The following is a 22,866-nucleotide window of genomic DNA, read 5'->3' as shown; positions in this document are numbered from 1 at the left end:
TTATATATCTGAGCTTTGAAGTCTGTACACCATTAGCTTAATTACTGGCTGTAGTTCTGTCACCACATAATTGATATATTGGTGATGGAACTCCTGCAGATTGGATTAGTTAATGAATAGGTTGATATGTTGGACCCAAACTGTCAGTGTTACCTTATTAGTGGGACAGACATGGAAAGTGATTAACCTAATCAATGAAGGTCAGGTCCAAGGTCACCGGCCACATGCAAGGGCAGATAGTAGCTACTCAAGTCTTGCCACCATCATCAGAATTCCCAGGTTGGTCTACATGTCATGCCTCCATCATTCATGAATATATATACGGCTGATATTATAAGTCCCTCAGGAGTCTGTACCTGCACAGGATATAGTTGTAGTCATGTTGTGATACTTTGGAAGAATACCAACACTAACCCTAACCTCAACCCCCTACCCAATCTTAACCCCAATCCAAATCCCAACCTCAAACTCCAATCCTCTCCTTGTCCCGGTTAACCCTAACCCAAACTGAGCACCACTATCTATCCTTATCCTAATCCAGACCTGATTCATCCCAACCCCACCAGCTCTAATCCCAATCCCATTCTCAACCACAACTGCAACTGCAACCACAACCCGTATTCTGATCTCAGCCTAATCCCTGTGTGAGTGAGTGAGTTTAGTTTTATGCCGCACTCAGCAATATTCCAGCTATATGGCGGTGGTCTGTAAATAATCAAGTCTGGACCAGGCAATCCAGTGATCAACAGCATAAGCATCGGTCTGCGTAATTGGGAACCGATGACATGTGTCAACCAAGCCAGCGAGCCTGACCACCCGATCCCATTAGTCGCCTCTTACGACAAGCACGGGTTACTTAGGAGATAAACCTAATGTGTGGGAAAATCAGAGGTATATAACGAAATTATAATTGCTCTAAATTTCATTTAAAACCGAACGCGTAGCTCGAGGTTTTAAATGAACAATTTAGAGCTATTATAATTTCGTTATATACCTCTGATTTTCCAACACAGTTGGTTTATCTCCATTCTACCGTGACAATTTTATGAACAATTTCAAGTGGAGCTCTTTCTTTGGTTACGAGTCAATACGTGAAGCGGCCTCGCATTCCAGTCTCAAGTGGCATCGCCCATAACGGGGTGATTGGTGGCAAACCGTCAATGACTAACAAACTCCAGATTCAGTAATAACAAATCACGTTTTGCTTTTTCAATGCATCAATCACCAATCATTAACTGATAAGTTGGAAAACATATATCAAATAAGTTAAAAAAGCTTGGTTCACATTTGAAAATTCCACCGTAGACCCTTTCCCCACCAGAATAATGGCAGCAACCTCATGGCCTTGACCTTTTCTCGGAAGTCATTGTTTACATTTACGTGCAAATTTGGAAAGATGCGACAGGAGAGCCTCTGACAGTTTGTGCAAGGTTAACCTGATTGTATGACTGAGATAGTCTTTGATATCTAATGACTGGTACTGGTACAAAACTTAAGAGTAGAGGTGCTTTTGCTGTAACGAGAAGTCCGTGTTGTACCGAATTTAGATACTGTTGAATTTTGCGCCCTGTCAACTTGACGATTTCACGCACCTCTACGTCTGCATGCGACAGCTGTGGTGACTCTTAAACACTCATGTGTGTACTTTGTGCTCAAATTCGATTTTACAGATATTATTTTCTACATTTTGGAAAGTGTTTTGTGACCTAGTGGCTTCAAAGTGTAGTGAATTCAAATTGAATCAGATTCGCTGGCATGTTCGCGAGTCTGTTGACAAAGAGCCAGATTTGTGGTGATATTTCCGAAAGGATGGATCAGGACATGAGGGTGTACCTCTGGCATAAACACGGTAAGGTAATTAATTATACTTTAATAGACTACTTTAGATCAAGCAGTGTAATGGATAAGAGGGATCATGACTAAGCTAAATAACTTTTTCAACGATATTATACTTTTAGAAAAAAAATATGTTGGGCTAAACAGAACGGTTCGAGATTCTGTAATTGTGTTTTACTACCGCTAAATTTGAAACAGTACAAATTTCAAAATATCATTTTGTTTGAATTGATAACCCAACTGTTTATTTATGTGGACGGAAGGCATTAAAATTTCTTCGGCGTTTGATGTTAATGCATCCTCCGTTACCGGATCAAGATCAGTGGCGATATCGTTGACGGATTGCTGATAATAAATTTAACACGGAAATTATGTAGCAGTCTATTGCTGGATCTATTCTGACATAACATAGAATCAACGTAAACATATTTGTTTTTGCTGAATTTTTATTCGGAAAGCAGACGATGTTTTGATCTTGTTCGACTGAATATTTGTTTCCATACTTTCGAAGTACTTTTGTATGTATAAACACCTATTGCTGTGATTTACGCAAGTAGTGAGTCGAGCCCGTCATCGCTAAATCCATCTTTAAAGACATATGTGTAATTTCCGACCGCAAAATCGCCGTAATTTATCGATGCATCGGTAGGTTGTTTGGTGTCCGCCATGTTGGTGGGCAGACAAAAATAGTGCATAACTGTAAACCATGTATGATTGCGCACGGAAAATCAGAGACCTGTATAACTTGATTATATACCTCTGAATGACTTTAATTAACCAATCACAATCCAGTGTTTACTGAAGTCATGGTAGAATGAAGGTTCATTCTAACCCGGACCTTCACGGGTTCCCCAGCCTGAATCCCAATCCGAAACCTATTCCCAACTCAAAAGTATTGAGTCATGGACCAGATTCTCTCTAGCTAGGAATACTATCTATCAGTCCTTATGCTACACCCCCACTGTGGACCTGCACCAAGACGACACTCAAAGCCTGCTTCACCTGCTGCTGTGTTGAATACTGTATAACCCGCACCAGTTCACCTCAGTGTGGTAGCACTAATCAGTGTTGTGTAATATCAAATATGAGATTAAGAGTTATGTTTACATTTGATAATATTTAACTAACTACAGCTGATGCACATCATTTGAGTTCATAATATGTTTAGAGTATATATTTATTATATGATATAGGGGTGAAACACATGTTCTGTTATGGTCCACTAAATGAACTGGGCCGGGCGGCGAGGAGGTTTGCTGAGACATATAGTATTGAGATCAAAACACTCTGTACATTTTATGTTTATAATGTTAGTTTTTTTAAAGGAAACCTTTATTTGTTATCTGAAGTTTAAACAGTGGTATATTTAACTGTATCGTGTAAATGTACTCTTCCCATGGAGAACACTAAGATACCATGGTCAATCTGAAGTTTCCCTATGTGTTTGACATTTACAGGAGATTAAAGTGAGCTTCTTGAACCCTTTGCCTTAACCACACTCCAGTCTTTCACCCTCGCCAACATCCCTGTATATAGCCTTTAGGTTGTAGCCATGTAGAGGATCAGCCTTTCACGAGAACTATTATGTACTACCACCCGATGCCTACTACCACCCCTTTGGATACTACCATCTCCAGCCTACTACCATCTCCAGCCTATTACAATTTCCTGCCTACTACCACCCCATGCCTACTACCATGTTCTGCCTACTACCACCCCTTTGGCTGCTGCCATCTCAAGGCTACTACCACCCCATGCCTACTGCAATCCCATGCCTATTATAATTTCCTGCCTATACCATCCCATGCCTATTACCACCCTATGTCTATTACCACCCAATGCCTACAACCATCCACCACCTACTTACACCCCATGCCTACTACAATCCCATGGCTATTTACCATCTGCTGCCTACTGTCATCCGATGCCTACAACCACTCCATGCCTACAACCATCTCCTGCCTACTAGCATCCCATAAATTCCTAAGTTTTAGGGGCAATATTAGATAACTTTAGGGATGATAACATAATGCAGCACATTTCTACATGTGACACAGCTTTATTACTCCCACAATACTTGACCAGTGTTGGACAGGTGACCCCATGATCATCTCGGAGCAGAACATTGCTTCTTATATATAACATTGCTGTTCAAATAGACAATGCTTCTTATATATAACATTGCTGTTCAAATAGACAATGCTTCTTATATATAACATTGCTGTTCAAAGAGACAATGCTTCTTATATATAACATTGCTGTTCAAATAGACAATGCCTCTTATATATAACATTGCTGTTCAAATAGACAATGCTTCTTATATATAACATTGCTGTTCAAATAGACAATGCCTCTTATATATAACATTGCTGTTCAAATAGACAATGCTTCTTATATATAACATTGCTGTTCAAATAGACAATGCCTCTTATATATAACATTGCTGTTCAAATAGACAATGCCTCTTATATATAACATTGCTGTTCAAATAGACAATGCTTCTTATATATAACATTGCTGTTCAAATAGACAATGCCTCTTATATATAACATTGCTGTTCAAATCAAATAGACAATGCCTCTTATATATAACATTGCTGTTCAAATAGACAATGCTTCTTATATATAACATTGCTGTTCAAATAGACAATGCTTCTTATATATAACATTGCTGTTCAAATAGCCAATGCTTCTTATATATAACATTGCTGTTCAAATAGACAATGCTTCTTATATATAACATTGCTATTCAAAAAGACAATGCTTAATATATAACATTGCTGTTCAAAGAGACAATGCTTCTTATATATAACATTGCTATTCAAATAGACAATGCTTAATATATAACATTGCTGTTCAAATATACAATGCTTCTTTTATATATAACATTGCTGTTCAAATAGACAATGCTTCTTATATATAACATTGCTGTTCAAATAGACAATGCTTCTTATATATAACATTGCTGTTCAAATAGACAATGTTTCTTATATATAACATTGCTGTTCAAATAGACTGCTTCTTATATAACATTGCTGTTCAAATAGACAATGCTTGATGCATTTTGTATCAAAAACAGTATTTTACAACTCCGAGAAACTTCTGTTTTAACTCAGAATTTAAACTGTAAGAGAGCCAGAATGCACAAGAGACTACACTAATCATAACAACATTAACAGCAAGTCCTGGACAGAATTCAGACAAGGTGGATCAGAGGGACTGTGTCCAGGAGTAGGGTATTTCAGCTATATTGTATTCTCCATGGAATAACTGTTTTACAGCACATGAGGGTCTGTGTCCAGGAGTAGAGTATTTCAGCTATATTGTATTCTCCATGGAATAACTGTTTTACAGCACATGAGGGTCTGTGTCCAGGAGTAGAGTATTTCAGCTATATTGTATTCTACATGGAACAACTGTTTTACAGCACACGAGGGTCTGTGTCCAGGAGTAGAGTATTTCAGCTATATTGTATTCTCCATGGAATAACTGTTTTACAGCACACGAGGGTCTGTGTCCAGGAGTAGAGTATTTCAGCTATATTGTATTCTCCATGGAATAACTGTTTTACAGCACATGAGGGTCTGTGTCCAGGAGTAGAGTATTTCAGCTATATTGTATTCTCCATGGAATAACTGTTTTACAGCACACGAGGGTCTGTGTCCAGGAGTAGAGTATTTCAGCTATATTGTATTCTCCATGGAATAACTGTTTTACATCACACGAGGGTCTGTGTCCAGGAGTAGAGTATTTCAGCTATATTGTATTCTCCATGGAATAACTGTTTTACAGTACATGAGGGTCTGTGTCCAGGAGTAGAGTATTTCAGCTATATTGTATTCTCCATGGAATAACTGTTTTACAGCACATGAGGGTCTGTGTCCAGGAGTAGAGTATTTCAGCTATATTGTATTCTCCATGGAATAACTGTTTTACAGTACATGAGGGTCTGTGTCCAGGAGTAGAGTATTTCAGCTGTATTGTATTCTCCATGGAACAACTGTTTTACATCACATGAGGGTCTGTGTCCAGGGGTAGAGTATTTCAGCTATATTGTATTCTCCATGGAATAACTGTTTTACATCACATGAGGGTCTGTGTCCAGGAGTAGAGTATTTCAGCTATATTGTATTCTCCATGGAATAACTGTTTTACATCACACGAGGGTCTGTGTCCAGGAGTAGGGTATTTCAGCTATATTGTATTCTCCATGGAGTAACTGTTTTACATCACATGAGGGTCTGTGTCCAGGAGTAGAGTATTTCAGCTATATTGTATTCTCCATGGAACAACTGTTTTACATCACATGAGGGTCTGTGTCCAGGAGTAGAGTATTTCAGCTATATTGTATTCTCCATGGAATAACTGTTTTACATCACACGAGGGTCTGTGTCCAGGAGTAGAGTATTTCAGCTATATTGTATTCTCCATGAAATAACTGTTTTACATCACATGAGGGTCTGTGTCCAGGAGTAGAGTATTTCAGCTATATTGTATTCTCCATGAAATAACTGTTTTACATCACATGAGGTCTGTGTCCAGGAGTAGAGTATTTCAGCTATATTGTATTCTCCATGGAATAACTGTTTTACATCACATGAGGGTCTGTGTCCAGGAGTAGAGTATTTCAGCTATATTGTATTCTCCATGGAATAACTGTTTTACAGCACATGAGGGTCTGTGTCCAGGAGTAGAGTATTTCAGCTATATTGTATTCTCCATGGAATAACTGTTTTACAGCACATGAGGGTCTGTGTCCAGGAGTAGAGTATTTCAGCTATATTGTATTCTCCATGGAATAACTGTTTTACAGCACATGAGGGTCTGTGTCCAGGAGTAGAGTATTTCAGCTATATTGTATTCTCCATGGAATAACTGTTTTACATCACATGAGGGTCTGTGTCCAGGAGTAGAGTATTTCAGCTATATTGTATTCTCCATGGAATAACTGTTTTACATCACATGAGGGTCTGTGTCCAGGAGTAGAGTATTTCAGCTATATTGTATTCTCCATGGAATAACTGTTTTACATCACATGAGGGTCTGTGTCCAGGAGTAGAGTATTTCAGTTATATTGTATTCTCCATGGAATAACTGTTTTACATCACATGAGGGTCTGTGTCCAGGAGTAGAGTATTTCAGCTATATTGTATTCTCCATGGAATAACTGTTTAACATCACATGAGGGTCTGTGTCCAGGAGTAGAGTATTTCAGCTATATTGTATTCTCCATGGAATAACTGTTTTACATCACATGAGGGTCTGTGTCCAGGAGTAGAGTATTTCAGCTATATTGTATTCTCCATGGAATAACTGTTTTACAGCACATGAGGGTCTGTGTCCAGGAGTAGGGTATTTCAGCTATATTGTATTCTCCATGGAAGAACTGTTTTACAGCACACGAGGGTCTGTGTCCAGGAGTAGGGTATTTCAGCTATATTGTATTCTCCATTGAATAACTGTTTTACAGCACATGAGGGTCTGTGTCCAGGAGTAGAGTATTTCAGCTATATTGTATTCTCCATGGAACAACTGTTTTACATCACATGAGGGTCTGTGTCCAGGGGTAGGGTATTTCAGCTATATTGTATTCTCCATGGAATAACTGTTTTACATCACATGAGGGTCTGTGTCCAGGAGTAGAGTATTTCAGCTGTATTGTATTCTCCATGGAATAACTGTTTTACATCACATGAGGGTCTGTGTCCAGGGTAGGGTATTTCAGCTATATTGTATTCTCCATGGAGTAACTGTTTTACATCACATGAGGGTCTGTGTCTAGGAGTAGAGTATTTCAGCTATATTGTATTCTCCATGGAATAACTGTTTTACAGCACACGAGGGTCTGTGTCCAGGAGTAGAGTATTTCAGCTATATTGTATTCTCCATGGAATAACTGTTTTACAGCACACGAGGGTCTGTGTCAGGAGTAGGGTATTTCAGCTATATTGTATTCTCCATGGAATAACTGTTTTACATCACACGAGGGTATGTGTCCAGGGGTAGGATATTTCAGTTATATTGTATTCTCCATGGAATAACTGTTTTACATCACATGAGGGTCTGTGTCCAGGAGTAGAGTATTTCAGCTATATTGTATTCTACATGGAATAACTGTTTTACATCACACGAGGGTCTGTGTCCAGGAGTAGAGTATTTCAGCTATATTGTATTCTCCATGGAATAACTGTTTTACATCACATGAGGGTCTGTGTCCAGGAGTAGAGTATTTCAGCTATATTGTATTCTCCATGGAATAACTGTTTTACAGCACATGAGGGTCTGTGTCCAGGAGTAGAGTATTTCAGCTATATTGTATTCTCCATGGAATAACTGTTTTACAGCACATGAGGGTCTGTGTCCAGGAGTAGAGTATTTCAGCTATATTGTATTCTCCATGGAATAACTGTTTTACAGCACATGAGGGTCTGTGTCCAGGAGTAGAGTATTTCAGCTATATTGTATTCTCCATGGAATAACTGTTTTACAGCACATGAGGGTCTGTGTCCAGGAGTAGAGTATTTCAGCTATATTGTATTCTCCATGGAATAACTGTTTTACAGCACATGAGGGTCTGTGTCCAGGAGTAGGGTATTTCAGCTATATTGTATTCTCCATGGAATAACTGTTTTACAGCACATGAGGGTCTGTGTCCAAACTGCATGCAAATTTAATCATTTTCAAAGATGTCAGAATTAAGACGAACCTTGTGTTTTATTGGATATTGGTTTAAATGAAAGGAGAACCCTGCTGTATAAGAGATGGTTGACATTATCTGATCAAACTTCTTGCCATGTAATATTCAGTTGTCTGTCAAGTTGAAAGAAACTGTTTCCCCAATTGTTTATTGACGTGGGCGATCCTACTTGGTAGTCGTAAAAGTGAGATGTCACCAAGGATACTTTAGATCATAGCAGACGTACTTTAAACAGTGACGTAACTCAAACAGTGTACTTTTGGCAGAATAAAGTACATGCAGTGCCTTTCATTCTTTTGGCAAAGCATCTTAGAATAATACATCTGTGTTATCCTTAATGCAATGCTGTAAATATTGAACTGAACAAGAAATTCTAGGGTTCTAGTTGGAAGCATAGTTTCTGTAGTAGCTGCAGCTGATGTTGTTGTAGCAGCTGTAGTAATTTCTATAGCTGCTGTGCCTGTAGTTGCTATGCTTGTAGTTGAAGCAGTTGCTGTTCTTGTAGTTGCTACAGTTGAGTAGTTCAGATATACTTGCTGTAGTTGTAGCAGCTGCAGTAGGTAGATATGTAATGGTAATGAAGTCCACATGCTGCTGAAATAAAATGCAATATATCTACCTCCATTTTTAACTACATAAAATTTACGACAGGTTAAACCATCATCGCCAGCCACTTGGGCTAGAAGTAGTACCAATTTCTTTAAATATAGCCTTTTAACTGGCGCTGTATGAAAACAGACAAATTGCCTCATTAGGCATCATACATGCCAATCATTCTGAGATGAAAGCTGCTCCTGGCTGGCAGTGGGTGGTCACAGGTTGCGGTGCATGTAGTGGAACAGCTTCCTGGAGCTGCCAAGGTAAATACCTGTACAACTCCGGACAGATTGTGCAGCCATTGTACATGTACAGGCTGTAGTCAATTACAATCACCATTCAAGGAAGAAGTAATTTTATTGATGCCGGAAATTGTAAGTGTAGACCATGAAGGAAAAATGTCATCAAAGAAAATACCCATATTTGTTAGTGATGAAATAGGCAATAGTTGTCTTACTTTAACAGAAATATTAGAGTTCACGTTTTTAACAGTCGAAAAGTCTTATAAGGGCATGCAAAGACTATTTTTATGTACATGATGAAGGACATTTTTCCCTATTTCACTGACTGTAAGCTAATGGCTGACTGTTGAAGGTGTCACTACTTAGCTGCAAGACTGCTGATGCAGGAGTAAGCAATGTTCTCACTTACTTATTTACTTGATATAATTGGTGACATACAGATTTGTCAGCCACTTGTGAATAAAAATTGAGATTTTCTGAACAGATTTTCAGTAATTCCTAACAACTATGTAATTATTCTTTGTGTGTATCCATGAATCCAACAGTTTTGTTCTCATCGTCATCACTGTCCTCCAGTGAAATCAACATAGTTAGAGGACATTGTGCAGGGATATTCCTATAATGAAGGCTGTTCTTGCTGCAGGCAGTTTCACTCACCTACAGAGTATGCCCATAGAATAACTACTTCCGCAAAACTTTCCAAAGCCAATTTCCTTTATTCTGTTGAAGGCCTGGCTTAGCTCCGATTTTTCCACAGGGTAGGTGCTGATCAGAGTAATTATTATCTCGTCTTTGTCTGGGAAGAAGGTTTATTTTGTCCTCTTCTGCTAACTTGGAATAAGTTCATCCAATACAATCTTGGCAATATTTACCAGACCTGGTCAGGTAGAGGTGATGCTGGGCTCTCCAATCACCATGTAACGGTGCTGTGGGAATAATCCCCTGCTGTAGACTGCATTAGACTATAGCGGTGGCAGTGAGGAGAAGAGCACACAATGCAAGGAGAGTTTAGTCCACAAAATTGGCATCTTCTTTTAGGAATCATGGGTTAATTAAGTTTGATTATTTCAAGGCAGGAATTCTCTCCAGAACAGGTTGAAATGGTGGAATGAAAATGGTCCGTCTACACTCATCTAATTGTACGTTGATGTTGCAGGTTTGATTCAGGTGCTTTCAGTGTTTGAGAACATAAATGTAGTTTTTAGCTCATCAAGTGAAACATCAAAGAGTTTTTGTCATGGCGTGTTTTCTGTTCATCTGTTGTCTGTTTTTGACTAATCTGAAGAATTGTGGTCTGGCTGACTGGCACCAAGGTAGGATTAATTCATGGCAATAGGAAAATATAATATGTTTTTGATTCTCAGAAGGATAATATTGGACCAATACAGCTACGTTGATGTTGCATTTTTACATTCCTGCTCAGCAGTACAAGGTGCAGGGAGGAAGGGCTGATTCATAAAATTGTCATTATGTAGGCACTTTCATATTGGCCATGGCATGATCCTCCTCAGTTCTGTCATAGTCAGACTAGTGCCTGGCGCCAGCAGCAGCCTGTATGACCTTGGCGTTATACAATGGTCAGTGAATATGAATACTTCCAATATGGCTGACTGACTGACTGAGTATGGTTTGACGCTGCTTTTAGCAATATTCCAGCAATATCACAGCGGGGTACACCAGAAATGGGCTTCACAAATTGTACCCATGTTGGGAAATCAAACCTGGGCCTTCGGCGTGGGGAGCGAACGCTTTAACCACTGGGCTACCCCACCGCCCCACTTCAATATGGATGGATGGATGGGTGTTGTGTCTCTATTTAAAAGGAACTAACAAGAAATATATACAACAATGTTGAATTCCACCATGTTGTGTGGATTTATTGAAACTGCAAACTTTGATACAGCAGGAGCCACAGTTTTCACTTGTCTGTTGAAATCTGGTGATACACTTAATAATGGTTGTTTGGGGCACTGTTTAGGGATGTGGGGTGGCCCAGTGGTCAAGGTGATTCCCTATGTGGGTAGTGTGGGCAGCCCATGTGTGGTGTTTGCCTGTGTGAGATAGCTGGAATATTGGTCTAGGTGGCATAAATAAACATTCACTCGCTCAACCACACATCTACCCAACCACTCACTCACCCCCCTACCCGCAGTCTCCAGCTCCTCAACAAGAGGACACACCCATTCATGGACCAGTCTCCCTTCCGGCTGTCTCCAGCTCCTCAACAAGAGGACACACAGCCATTCATGGACCAGTCTCCCTTCCCCTTGTCTCCAGCTCCTCAACAAGAGGACACACCCATTCATGGACCAGTCTCCCTTCCCCCTGTGTCCAGCTCCTCAACAAGAGGACACAGCCATTCATGGACCAGTCTCCCTTCCCCCTGACTCCAGCTCCTCAACAAGAGGACACACACCCATTCATGGACCAGTCTCCCTTCCCCTGTGTCCAGCTCCTCAACAAGAGGACACACCCATTCATGGACCAGTCTCCCTTCCCCTGTCTCCAGCTCCTCAACAAGAGGACACACCCATTCATGGACCAGTCTCCCTTCCCCTGTCTCCAGCTCCTCAACAAGAGGACACACAGCCATTCATGGACCAGTCTCCCTTCCCCCTGTCTCCAGCTCCTCAACAAGAGGACACACAGCCATTCATGGACCAGTCTCCCTTCCCCCTGTCTCCAGCTCCTCAACAAGAGGACACACAGCCATTCATGGACCAGTCTCCCTTCCCCTGTCTCCAGCTCCTCAACAAGAGGACACACAGCCATTCATGGACCAGTCTCCCTTCCCCCTGTCTCCAGCTCCTCAACAAGAGGACACACAGCCATTCATGGACCAGTCTCCCTTCCCCCTGTCTCCAGCTCCTCAACAAGAGGACACAGCCATTCATGGACCAGTCTCCCTTCCCCTGTCTCCAGCTCCTCAACAAGAGGACACAGCCATTCATGGACCAGTCTCCCTTCCCCCTGTCTCCAGCTCCTCAACAAGAGACACACAGCCATTCATGGACCAGTCTCCCTTCCCCTGTCTCCAGCTCCTCAACAAGAGGACACACAGCCATTCATGGACCAGTCTCCCTTCCCCCTGTCTCCAGCTCCTCAACAAGAGGACACAGCCATTCATGGACCAGTCTCCCTTCCCCCTGTCTCCAGCTCCTCAACAAGAGGACACACAGCCATTCATGGACCAGTCTCCCTTCCCCCTGTCTCCAGCTCCTCAACAAGAAGACACACAGCCATTCATGGACCAGTCTCCCTTCCCCTGTCTCCAGCTCCTCAACAAGAGACACAGCCATTCATGGACCAGTCTCCCTTCCCGGTGTCTCCAGCTCCTCAACAAGAAGACACACTCATTCATGGACCAGTCTCCTCAACAAGAGGCCATACTGTGTTGCTAATCCAGGACAAGGTGGTTCAGAAGCCCCCTGCCAAAGAATGACAGTGTTGGGGCACACGGACCTGTGGTGATGGAGGAAATTCAATTTGTACATGTGTTGAAATCCTGTCTGCAGTTATTGATTTGTGCTACAGTTGCTGGCAAGTCAAACTGTAAGTTGCTGCCATGTAGATGGCACAGGGAACATAAAAAACAAATTGTATTAAAATTACTGGTACACCTGGCCAAGTTGCCATGCTTGACGATTGTATAAAGTATGAAGCCACTGCTGAAGGAGCCAGAGGGGTGGCGCTGAGGTGTCCATTTTATTGCAGGCATTCTCGGGGCAAACTGTTCAGACTGGTTGTTGAAAATAAGCCCTGTTCCATAGCAATCCATAAGAGGCAGAGGCAGACACTGATGGCTAAACAAATCAAGGGACCACAATTCAATATCATGTAGACGATGAAATGTTTATTTGATAAATGGTATCCCAGTTCATCATGGTGTCCACAGACCGCAGATGCCCTGAAACCCCCGTAATGAGAACGTGTCTATCTACCCCTCGCAGATTGAATAATGAAACAATGAATGCTAGCGGCTACAGTGGAACTGCTTACAATAAACGGTGCAATGGAGGATAGGAGGGGAAATTCTGTCACAAGCGTATTGATACCTAACTTGTTTTGACTGGTTAATGGCATGACAGTGAGGCTGGATGTCTAGACGAAATGTTTAATTGCGAAGTGACTCTCAGGATGGAGTTTGTCTGGGAGGTGACTGTGTCCTGTCCGGAGACAAGTCTCGTGAGACATCCTGGTTTGCAAGAACGTGGAGATATATGGAGAAGTGATGAAGCATGACTGTGTGGTGCCAGCACCTCCCTGTATGCGTTGATTGGACACACTTATAGGTTAAACCAAACCCCGCAGGTGTTTACAGCTGACAGTGAAATATTGTTAACTAAAGTTCTGGGAATGATGGGGTGTAACGTGACATGAATACTACCAACACAGTTGATGGTCTCCATGAACATGATTTACTGAATACTGACTAATGACTTTCTTTATCTTTCATTTTATCCAAAACTCACCTTGTTCAAAGACAAGCCCCTAAGAGCGAGTGAGTGAGTGAGTATGGGTTTATGCCGCTTTTAGCAATATTCCAGCAATAGCACGGCGGGGGCAGGAATGGACTTCACACATTGTACCTATGTGGGAATCGAACCCGGATCTTCTGCATGATGAGCAGATGCTTTAACATTTTACCATGAAAATAATCTGTTCATCAAAACCTGAGAATCTTAAGGTAACATCCAGGACAGTAGTACACATATTAGGGGAGGTTCATGAAAAAAGAACATATGATATTATCTGTACTACTTTTTCATTTTTCTTTTTGCAGAGGGTCATGAAATAACGTATGAAGAGCATTTGAGAAGATTTATTGGTTAGTTTATCAAAATATTCCAAGACATGTACTACTTAAGAGATTCTTCGTGGACAAGTGCAGGTTATCTGTCTGTCATATATCCCTTTAAGGACTGAGCCTTTTATGAGGGATTTATGGTATTCATTCATGAGTCAGTACATGAGAGTCAGTACATGAGAGTCAGTACATGAGAGTCAGTACATGAGAGTCACCAGATTAGACAGTACAGTTATTCACTCAAGGGTGATTGTCTGATGTCAGGAAAACAGCTACATTCTAGCTACATTACTACACGAACAAAACGTGGCGTGACCTTCTCCAGGAAAACTTGCCAAAATGTAAAGGAATAAAGAATGAACACTTTTTACATTTTCTATGTATCCAAAGTAATTTAACCGCAATGATTAACAGATGAACTCCTTGTTATGCATGGTATTGCAATCAGCACATTTACTGAATATCCGTGTAATCAAGTTCCACATATGGTCACATCCTAGTTTGAACACTTGCTTCTTGATGTATCATCTGCACACCACTTGTTCTGGCTGATACATACCTGGCAGCTTAGCGTGACGTAGAATGTTATAAGTTATATAGTCTTCTTCAGTCTTGGCATCAGAGCACCAAACTGGGGAGATTTCTTGTGTGGTACTTGTAAGTTATTTCTGATTTGTACATACCTGCCACTGGAGCGTGTTGTAGGATGTTATAAGTGCATGTTAAGTTTGCAATACCTGCTTTTTTTTTGGTATTGGAATCCATGCAAACAAGTGGTGGTATTTCTCATGTTATGATGGTAGCTGATAGACATGGTCTTGATGCTTCCAGTGGATGGATCCTCATGGATGGAGGCTCTCAGTGGTTCATGGGGACATGCCAGCAACATTAGGATTAATGGTGTAAGACTGTTATCCATCATCTAACACCAGTAAATAATGAACTCTGGAGACACTGAGTCACGTCAGCTCCCGTCTGTTTCATCATCACACCATGTACAGCTGTTCCATGACTTGATACTACTGTGCAAACTTATTCATGAGTCCATTCCAAGATCTCTAGATCTCATTTCATTAGCATCAAGCTCCTTACTCCAACAGTCCATTCACAGATCTCTTGTTCTAACAGTCCATTCACAGATCTGTAGATCTCACAGCTCCATACAGTGTTTGTCTACCTACAGAGATGCACGGAGCTGAACATTTACAAACAACACATATCAGTTGTGATCTTGAATATTTTTTGCCATCCGAAGTGCTTTGGTTTGTTTCACAATTTGAAATTCTACTTCATTTCATCGATTGTATGTTCAGTACACTGATATTGTACGGGGTATTTTATATTTTTTATTCTGTTAGTGGGCAGTCTCGACCCAATCTGATCAAGAAAACAGGTCAAATATTCATTTTTTAAACAGTTTTAACACTTTTCCAGTACCCTATAACAGCATTCTCATATACCGGTACATACAACAATGTCACTTCTTAATTGAAGGGCAAGGGTGGATAACTCTAACTACACTTCCTGACCTTGTATTTGTACGATTGACAGAACTTTGTAATATGCATATCAAGTTTAAGACAGAGGCAGAGAGTGTCTAAAATTAATTACTACGCTCAAATAAACGCATTCCAAACAGTTCAGATGAAATGTGATCATTTACTTAAACTCAAATAAGACAAATTCCAAACAGTTCTGATAAAATATGACTTGTGAACTGCGACTACATCAATAATTCAGCTTGTCAACGTAATAGCAATAATTTGTCTATACTTAATACATACTGGACAAAATAAGTTAGGGATATTGGTATTTTTTTGTTTGATATTTTATCAAGGTGTCAATGAATAAATGGATCATTATTCATAAATTCAAATTTTACATATATCCCTAACTATTTTGTCCAGTATCAGTATAATGTGTGCATTGTTTGCCATTATATAGAGGAGTAGATGAAGTATGAAAACACCAAGTGTAAACCTCCCCTGGTATAAAGCAGATATTAAAGACAATATACAAACACATGAAGGTGAGAAATCCTTGTTCAAATGTGCCCATGGATATACCAAATGTTGAACTGGACAAAACGTTGACTCAGATAAAATGAACTTGATGCAAGTCCATATACAAATCCTTCATATACAAGCTCTGCACACCCAGGCTAGACCCTTGATATTTGGAGAGAGCTACTTTACATAGGAGGCCAGACTCTTTGACAAGGAGGGCCATGGTGTTGTTGATGTTGTGTGTTGATCGTGTAAACAGCCATGTTGAGAGTCTGAGGGGCACCTGCCAGTGAGGATGGGATACCAACACAGCAGGTCACATGTACCTATGATTTATATATAAAAAGAATCGTGCATTCGTCATGTGGGTAATTATTTTTCTATTTTACTTACCTGAACACTGCAGGATTTATTGTTTGGTGTAATTTCCGTATGTAGGATTATTTTTCCGTTAAATGTAACATATGTGACAGCTTTTAGTGATGTTAGTGAGTGCTGTATACTGTGTGTAGTATGTAGAGGTGCACCTAAGTACTACCTGTAATAAGGTAGAGAACACCCGATTCTCATAAAGAACACCTATTTTATTCTTATTGTTATGATTGATCTGTCATGTCATGGCATGACATGTTAACTATAGTAATCTGAAGTGTCAAGTGTTCTATCTCATTGGTTGTGTAAGTGGCTACTGTTTTAAACGGTGATTAATTACCAAGCCTGTTTTGTGGGTAGGATAGTACCTGCTCTACAATGTTATGCTAATGATGATAGATTGGTCAGTTTACTGACACACTGTCAAATATTGATATCATGTTTCTGGGATTATCTGAATTATTTTGTACAAAATGTTATATTTAAATTGTACAAAATAAAGTACCATAAAAAGTTCAGAGCTGGATTCTGTCAATTATGATCAGGACTGTATGTGACCAAATCCTTTCAGATTTATGACTGATTTTTTTTTAATTTTCCCTGCTTAAAAAATAAAATAAAATTTTCTGGGAGTTTTGCATGGTTACACCTTATACTTATTTCATGGGTCATTACTGGAAATATGAATGTCCTCTGATTTGATGAGAGGTGCAGTTTTTCTGTACTGTACAGTGTGATACTGGATTACAGAATGGTGGGCTTGGAGTACAATGTGATACAGAATGGTGGGCTTGGAGTACAATGTGATACAGAATGGTGGGCTAGGAGTACAATGTGATACAGAATGGTGGGCTAGAATGGTGGGGCTAGGAGTACAATGTGATACAGAATGGTGGGCTAGGAGTACAATGTGATACAGAATGGTGGGCTAGGAGTACAATGTGATACAGAATGGTGGGCTAGGAGTACAATGTGATACAGAATGGTGGGCTAGGAGTACAATGTGATACAGAATGGTGGGCTTGGAGTACAATGTGATACAGAATGGTGGGCTTGGAGTACTATGGAGATTATTAGGTCTTGGGACACAAGTTGTATACTTTCTCCATCTATTCTAGACATTTGTGTATTCTGGACACACATTTCTCAATCATTCAAAGCTTGATTCTGTGGTAGTATTGAAATCTAGAAGCCCCTAAATCTTTATATCTGACATCAGGGCTCAAGGTTACCTTTGAGCACTGCTAATTTCGATTTCAACATATGTTTCATATTGATTCCGAAAGAGATAAAATATTGTGGCCTTCATGCTGAATGACAAACACATGCCACATGTGAACATTATGAAGAACACTGTTATCCATATAGATATTTTTCCAGAGTTTGACTGTTCTGTATAACGTTTTATAATTGACTTGGCACATCTGGTCAGTCGATCCTTCCCTCATCAATATATGGTTGCTGGCAAACTTGACTACACACAGACGCTCACATTTTGAAAGCAATAAGCCTGCATGACATTTACAAACTTGTCTTTCTCTTGTAAAATGCCAGGAGCTTATATTTCTCGGGAAGGTTTAAAATGTCAAGGCAACAGTAATTGTATGGGAAGACCGCTGTCCTGCCCTGGCAAAACAAGGGAGAGGTAATCCCTAACTGACCAGTGGAAATCTGGGCAAAAGACCACGCAGCTAATTTTATTGAATATCATGGCAGTCAAGTGACCATCTTGACTCCAATCAGTGGCCATCTTGCCTTGGTTGCCAGGGGCAACCAGCTGTATTAGATTGCCTGGTAGTTGGAACCCCAGCTGGACCAGTGGATCGAGTGGATGACCTGTATTAGATTGCCTGGTAGTTGGAACCACAGCTGGACCAGTGGATCGAGTGGATGACCTGTATTAGATTGCCTGGTAGTTGGAACCACAGCTGGACCAGTGGATCGAGTGGATGACCTGTATTAGATTGCCTGGTAGTTGGAACCACAGCTGGACCAGTGGATCGAGTGGATGACCTGTATTAGATTGCCTGGTAGTTGGAACCACAGCTGGACCAGTGGATCGAGTGGATGACCTGTATTAGATTGCCTGGTAGTTGGAACCACAGCTGGACCAGTGGATCGAGTGGATGACCTGTATTAGATTGCCTGGTAGTTGGAACCACAGCTGGACCAGTGGATCGTGGATGACCTGTATTAGATTGCCTGGTAGCTGGAACCACAGCTGGACCAGTGGATCGAGTGGATGACCTGCATTAGATTGCCTGGTAGCTGGAACCACAGCTGGACCAGTGGATCGAGTGGATGACCTGCATTAGATTGCCTGGTAGTTGGAACCACAGCTGGACCAGTGGATCGAGTGGATGACCTGCATTAGATTGCCTGGTAGCTGGAACCACAGCTGGACCAGTGGATCGAGTGGATGACCTGCATTAGATTGCCTGGTAGTTGGAACCACAGCTGACCAGTGGATCGAGTGGATGACCTGTATTAGATTGCCTGGTAGTTGGAACCACAGCTGACCAGTGGATCGAGTGGATGACCTGCATTAGATTGCCTGGTAGTTGGAACCACAGCTGGACCAGTGGATCGAGTGGATGACCTGCATTAGATTGCCTGGTAGTTGGAACCACAGCTGGACCAGTGGATCGAGTGGATGACCTGTATTAGATTGCCTGGTAGTTGGAACCACAGCTGGACCAGTGGATCGAGTGGATGACCTGTATTAGATTGCCTGGTAGTTGGAACCACAGCTGGACCAGTGGATCGAGTGGATGACCTGTATTAGATTGCCTGGTAGTTGGAACCACAGCTGGACCAGTGGATCGAGTGGATGACCTGTATTAGATTGCCTGGTAGTTGGAACCACAGCTGGACCAGTGGATCGAGTGGATGACCTGTATTAGATTGCCTGGTAGTTGGAACCACAGCTGGACCAGTGGATCGAGTGGATGACCTGTATTTCCACACTCTTCTTCAACTTAATTTTGGCTCAATTTGCTCATAGGCTAAATCGAACCAGAACATATGTCAGTTATGTTTAGCTTGCGGAGAGATCAAGTTGGAGTGAGTCAGTGATTTTGCACCAATTACACGAACATCCTAACCTTATCATTTCGAGAGCAGAAAGAGTGAAGGTATTCCAAGAAAAATCAGCAGTTCAACCTGTATGTCATTTATGAAGACTCGGTCAGACAAACCAGTGACAGAAAGCAGGAAAGTTCCATACCATCAAGACACTGATCGGGACCTCCCAATGCACAATGATGTCAAGACATTGATCAGAACCTCCCAATGCACAATGATGTCAAGACATTGATCAGAACCGCCCAATCCACAATGATGTCAAGACATTAATCAGGACCACCCAATTCACATTGATGTCAAGACATTGATCGGGACCACCCAATCCACGTTGATGTCAAGACATTAATCGGAACCACCCAATCCACATTGATGTCAAGACATTAATTGGAACCACCCAATCCACATTGATGTCAAGACATTAATTGGAACCACCCAATCCACATTGATGTCAAGACATTAATTGGAACCACCCAATCCACATTGATGTCAAGACATTAATCGGGACCACCCAATCCACATTGATGTCAAGACATTAATTGGAACCACCCAATCCACATTGATGTCAAGACATTAATCGGGACCACCCAATCCACATTGATGTCAAGACATTAATCGGGACCACCCAATCCACATTGATGTCAAGACATTAATCGGGACCACCCAATCCACATTGATGTCAAGACATTAATCGGGACCACCCAATCCACATTGATGTCAAGACATTAATCGGGACCACCCAATCCACATTGATGTCAAGACATTGATCGGGACCACCCAATCCACAATGATGTCAAGCAGTGAGGTGGCTGGAGCCTATTGATCCCAGACTCCCAGGGGAGGAGGCAAAGACTTGACTTCTTCCACAGCATCCAGACGTCCAACTCCATTCACTGGGAGAGGATTTCCCCATCAGTGGTAATGGTGTACCAATCTGACAGATCTGACACTAGGTCGGCTGATTTCAGAATATATTATCAGTATTTAATTGTGTTGCCATGGCAATGGTCATGCAACACAAATTACAAGTTACCACACAACAGCTGAATATCTCCGATCTAATTATCTGCCAATCTGTTTGTAGGACTACACCTTACCTCTAATTACATAAACACTGTTTAGTTGGGTGATAAACAGAACAAGTTGTCAGTTTGGTAAGTGTGATTGAGTGTTCTAGGCTGCCAAATATAATTTGGAACTGGTATTGTTTGATGTCATTGTGAAAGACAAAGTTACCAGTTACTTCCCAAAGCAGTGTCCCTCTGCATATTGTCTCACATTTATCGACAATCAACCAGTCAGACTGCAGATTAATGAATTATAGATATTTTGTCAGTGTTAACAGTTGCAGCAATAATGCAACCCACAAAATCAACGTCACACATCCTACAACTATGGCCTGATACAAGATACATTATGAGATGTTATATACCTCATAATAGATATATAAATTATACAAGCAGAGTGTTGATTTATACCCCAGTATTTCTCAGAGCCTGGAGAAGACAAGTAACAAATTTGTCAGACCTAGCATGTATTGGTACACTTGCTACAGTGACAAGAGGTGTTCGCAAAGCCTCTGGAACTTTTTGTATATGTTTCTTTACAAAGCAAAACATATTAAATGTCTCACTGATCACTTGATTTGTGACATTGATTTACCTGAAAGGAGAAAAAAAAGCACAGTTCATACTTATAATTTCTATACCACGTCAGACGGCATGCAACTTGTTGATTAATATGTGGTAAGTAAGTTCATTTGGATATGTTGTTCTTTTTTTTGTATATCTGCATCCTGATCTTGGTACCATACTGCAAATTCAGCATCATGAAAAGTTAAAGCGGTTTGAGTATACTTTTTAATCTGCCTGTCAGGGTTTGTTTGTACCAGAGAGAACTGGCTTAGCCCAGTGGTTTGTTTGTACCAGAGAGAACTGGCTTAGCCCAGTGGTTTGTTTATACCAGAGAACTGGCTTAGCCCAGTGGTTTGTTTGTACCAGAGAACTGGCTTAGCCCAGTGGTTTGTTTGTACCAGAGAAGTGGCTTAGCCCAGTGGTCTGTCACTCCAGGCTTACCTACGGAACCAGGAGACAGAACTAACAAGTTATAACAGTAAGGATTGACTGATAGCAATGGGTGATAGGGACTCTTGTGTGTAATTAGATACAAACATTTACATCCATAAAATCTTGCTTTTCCTATGTATTCCACTTCTAAATGCCCTTCAAAGATACAAACATTTACAGCTGTTGCTCATGCTGTCAAACATTGTTTTGTTACATCCAGAGATGATACAAGTTACCATGGTTGCATGGTTGTCATGTGGCAGACTGTCTGGCCGACCGTCCGCCCTGCCCTGCCCTGCCCTGCCCTGCCCTGCCCTGCCCTGCCCTGCCCTGCCCTGCCCTGCCCTGCCCTGCCCTGCCCTGCCCTGCCCTGCCCTGCCCTGCCCTGCCCTGCCGTCCTGTCCGTCTGTCTGTCTAGGTAACTTCCCCGTAAAAGTGGTTCAGAAACTGGCTGTGACAAGTGACGTTAGAACACCCACACATAACGACGCTATGTTATGCAGCGGGGCTATTCTCCTAGAATATTCCTCTTCCTCCCAATGATATGATGCATCTGCTTGTAGCCGATCAATACAAGTGTGCCAGGCTTATTCCTTCCAACATGACAGATGTAAGCGCTATAGAAGAGATTGCTTTCCCTGCTGAACTTGCATGAAACTTCGGTGTGATGTTGTTGCTTTATTTCATGAGAACTAACGTCACTGTGTCAGGGTGTCCTGACTTGAGACGTCGTTTGTGGTCGGAATCAATCATCTCCGTGATGAAGCAGCCTCTTGTTTAATAAGACAATACCACCTAGATGGTAAAGGTGTCTACCAGACAAAATAAGCCATTCTTGATCCAGCAATTGTATGGATTATTTTTCTAAGTTGAGCACAAATGGCCTCCAGTGTTGACTTGCATCTTGTGAAAATTTGTTGCCTGAGTCTGGGAGAAGTATTGATTCTGACAATATCTTCTTATTTCCTCCTTGTGATATATAGTTGTAGAATCAGTGTTGAGGAGTGGATGGAATATGTCAGAATGGGATATGTGTTGGTAAAATAAATATTTACGTGCATTTCATCTAGATATTGACTATCTAGCTTGAAGTTTAAGGAGTGAGAAGAGCGAGTGAGGATCTGGATGATCTAATCCTTAGTGAAATAAGGGTAGAAGTATCA

General features: G+C 41.2%; 2 protein-coding genes across 2 annotated transcripts in view; both read left to right on the top strand.

The window, feature by feature from the left end:
- LOC124267260 overlaps positions 1-22,866 on the top strand; it is a 219,708-nt gene that overhangs the window by 5,036 nt on the left and 191,806 nt on the right.
- Positions 12,146-12,772, top strand: LOC124267304 (B1-hordein-like). Its single transcript, XM_046702222.1, has one exon. The coding sequence runs from the start codon at positions 12,146-12,148 to the stop codon at positions 12,770-12,772; it is 627 nt and encodes a 208-aa protein (XP_046558178.1).

Source organism: Haliotis rubra, unplaced genomic scaffold (assembly GCF_003918875.1).
Source record: "Haliotis rubra isolate DU_JTF1 unplaced genomic scaffold, ASM391887v1 Scf130, whole genome shotgun sequence".
Taxonomy (NCBI): Eukaryota; Metazoa; Mollusca; class Gastropoda; order Lepetellida; family Haliotidae; genus Haliotis; species Haliotis rubra.
The sequence above is the reverse complement of the archived record's forward strand: the minus strand, read 5'-3'. Positions and strand labels throughout refer to the sequence as shown.

Bases quoted from the DNA above. Each gene is read 5' to 3' on its own strand.
- LOC124267304 (XM_046702222.1), top strand. From the start codon at position 12,146: ATGGACCAGTCTCCCTTCCCCCTGTCTCCAGCTCCTCAACAAGAGGAC.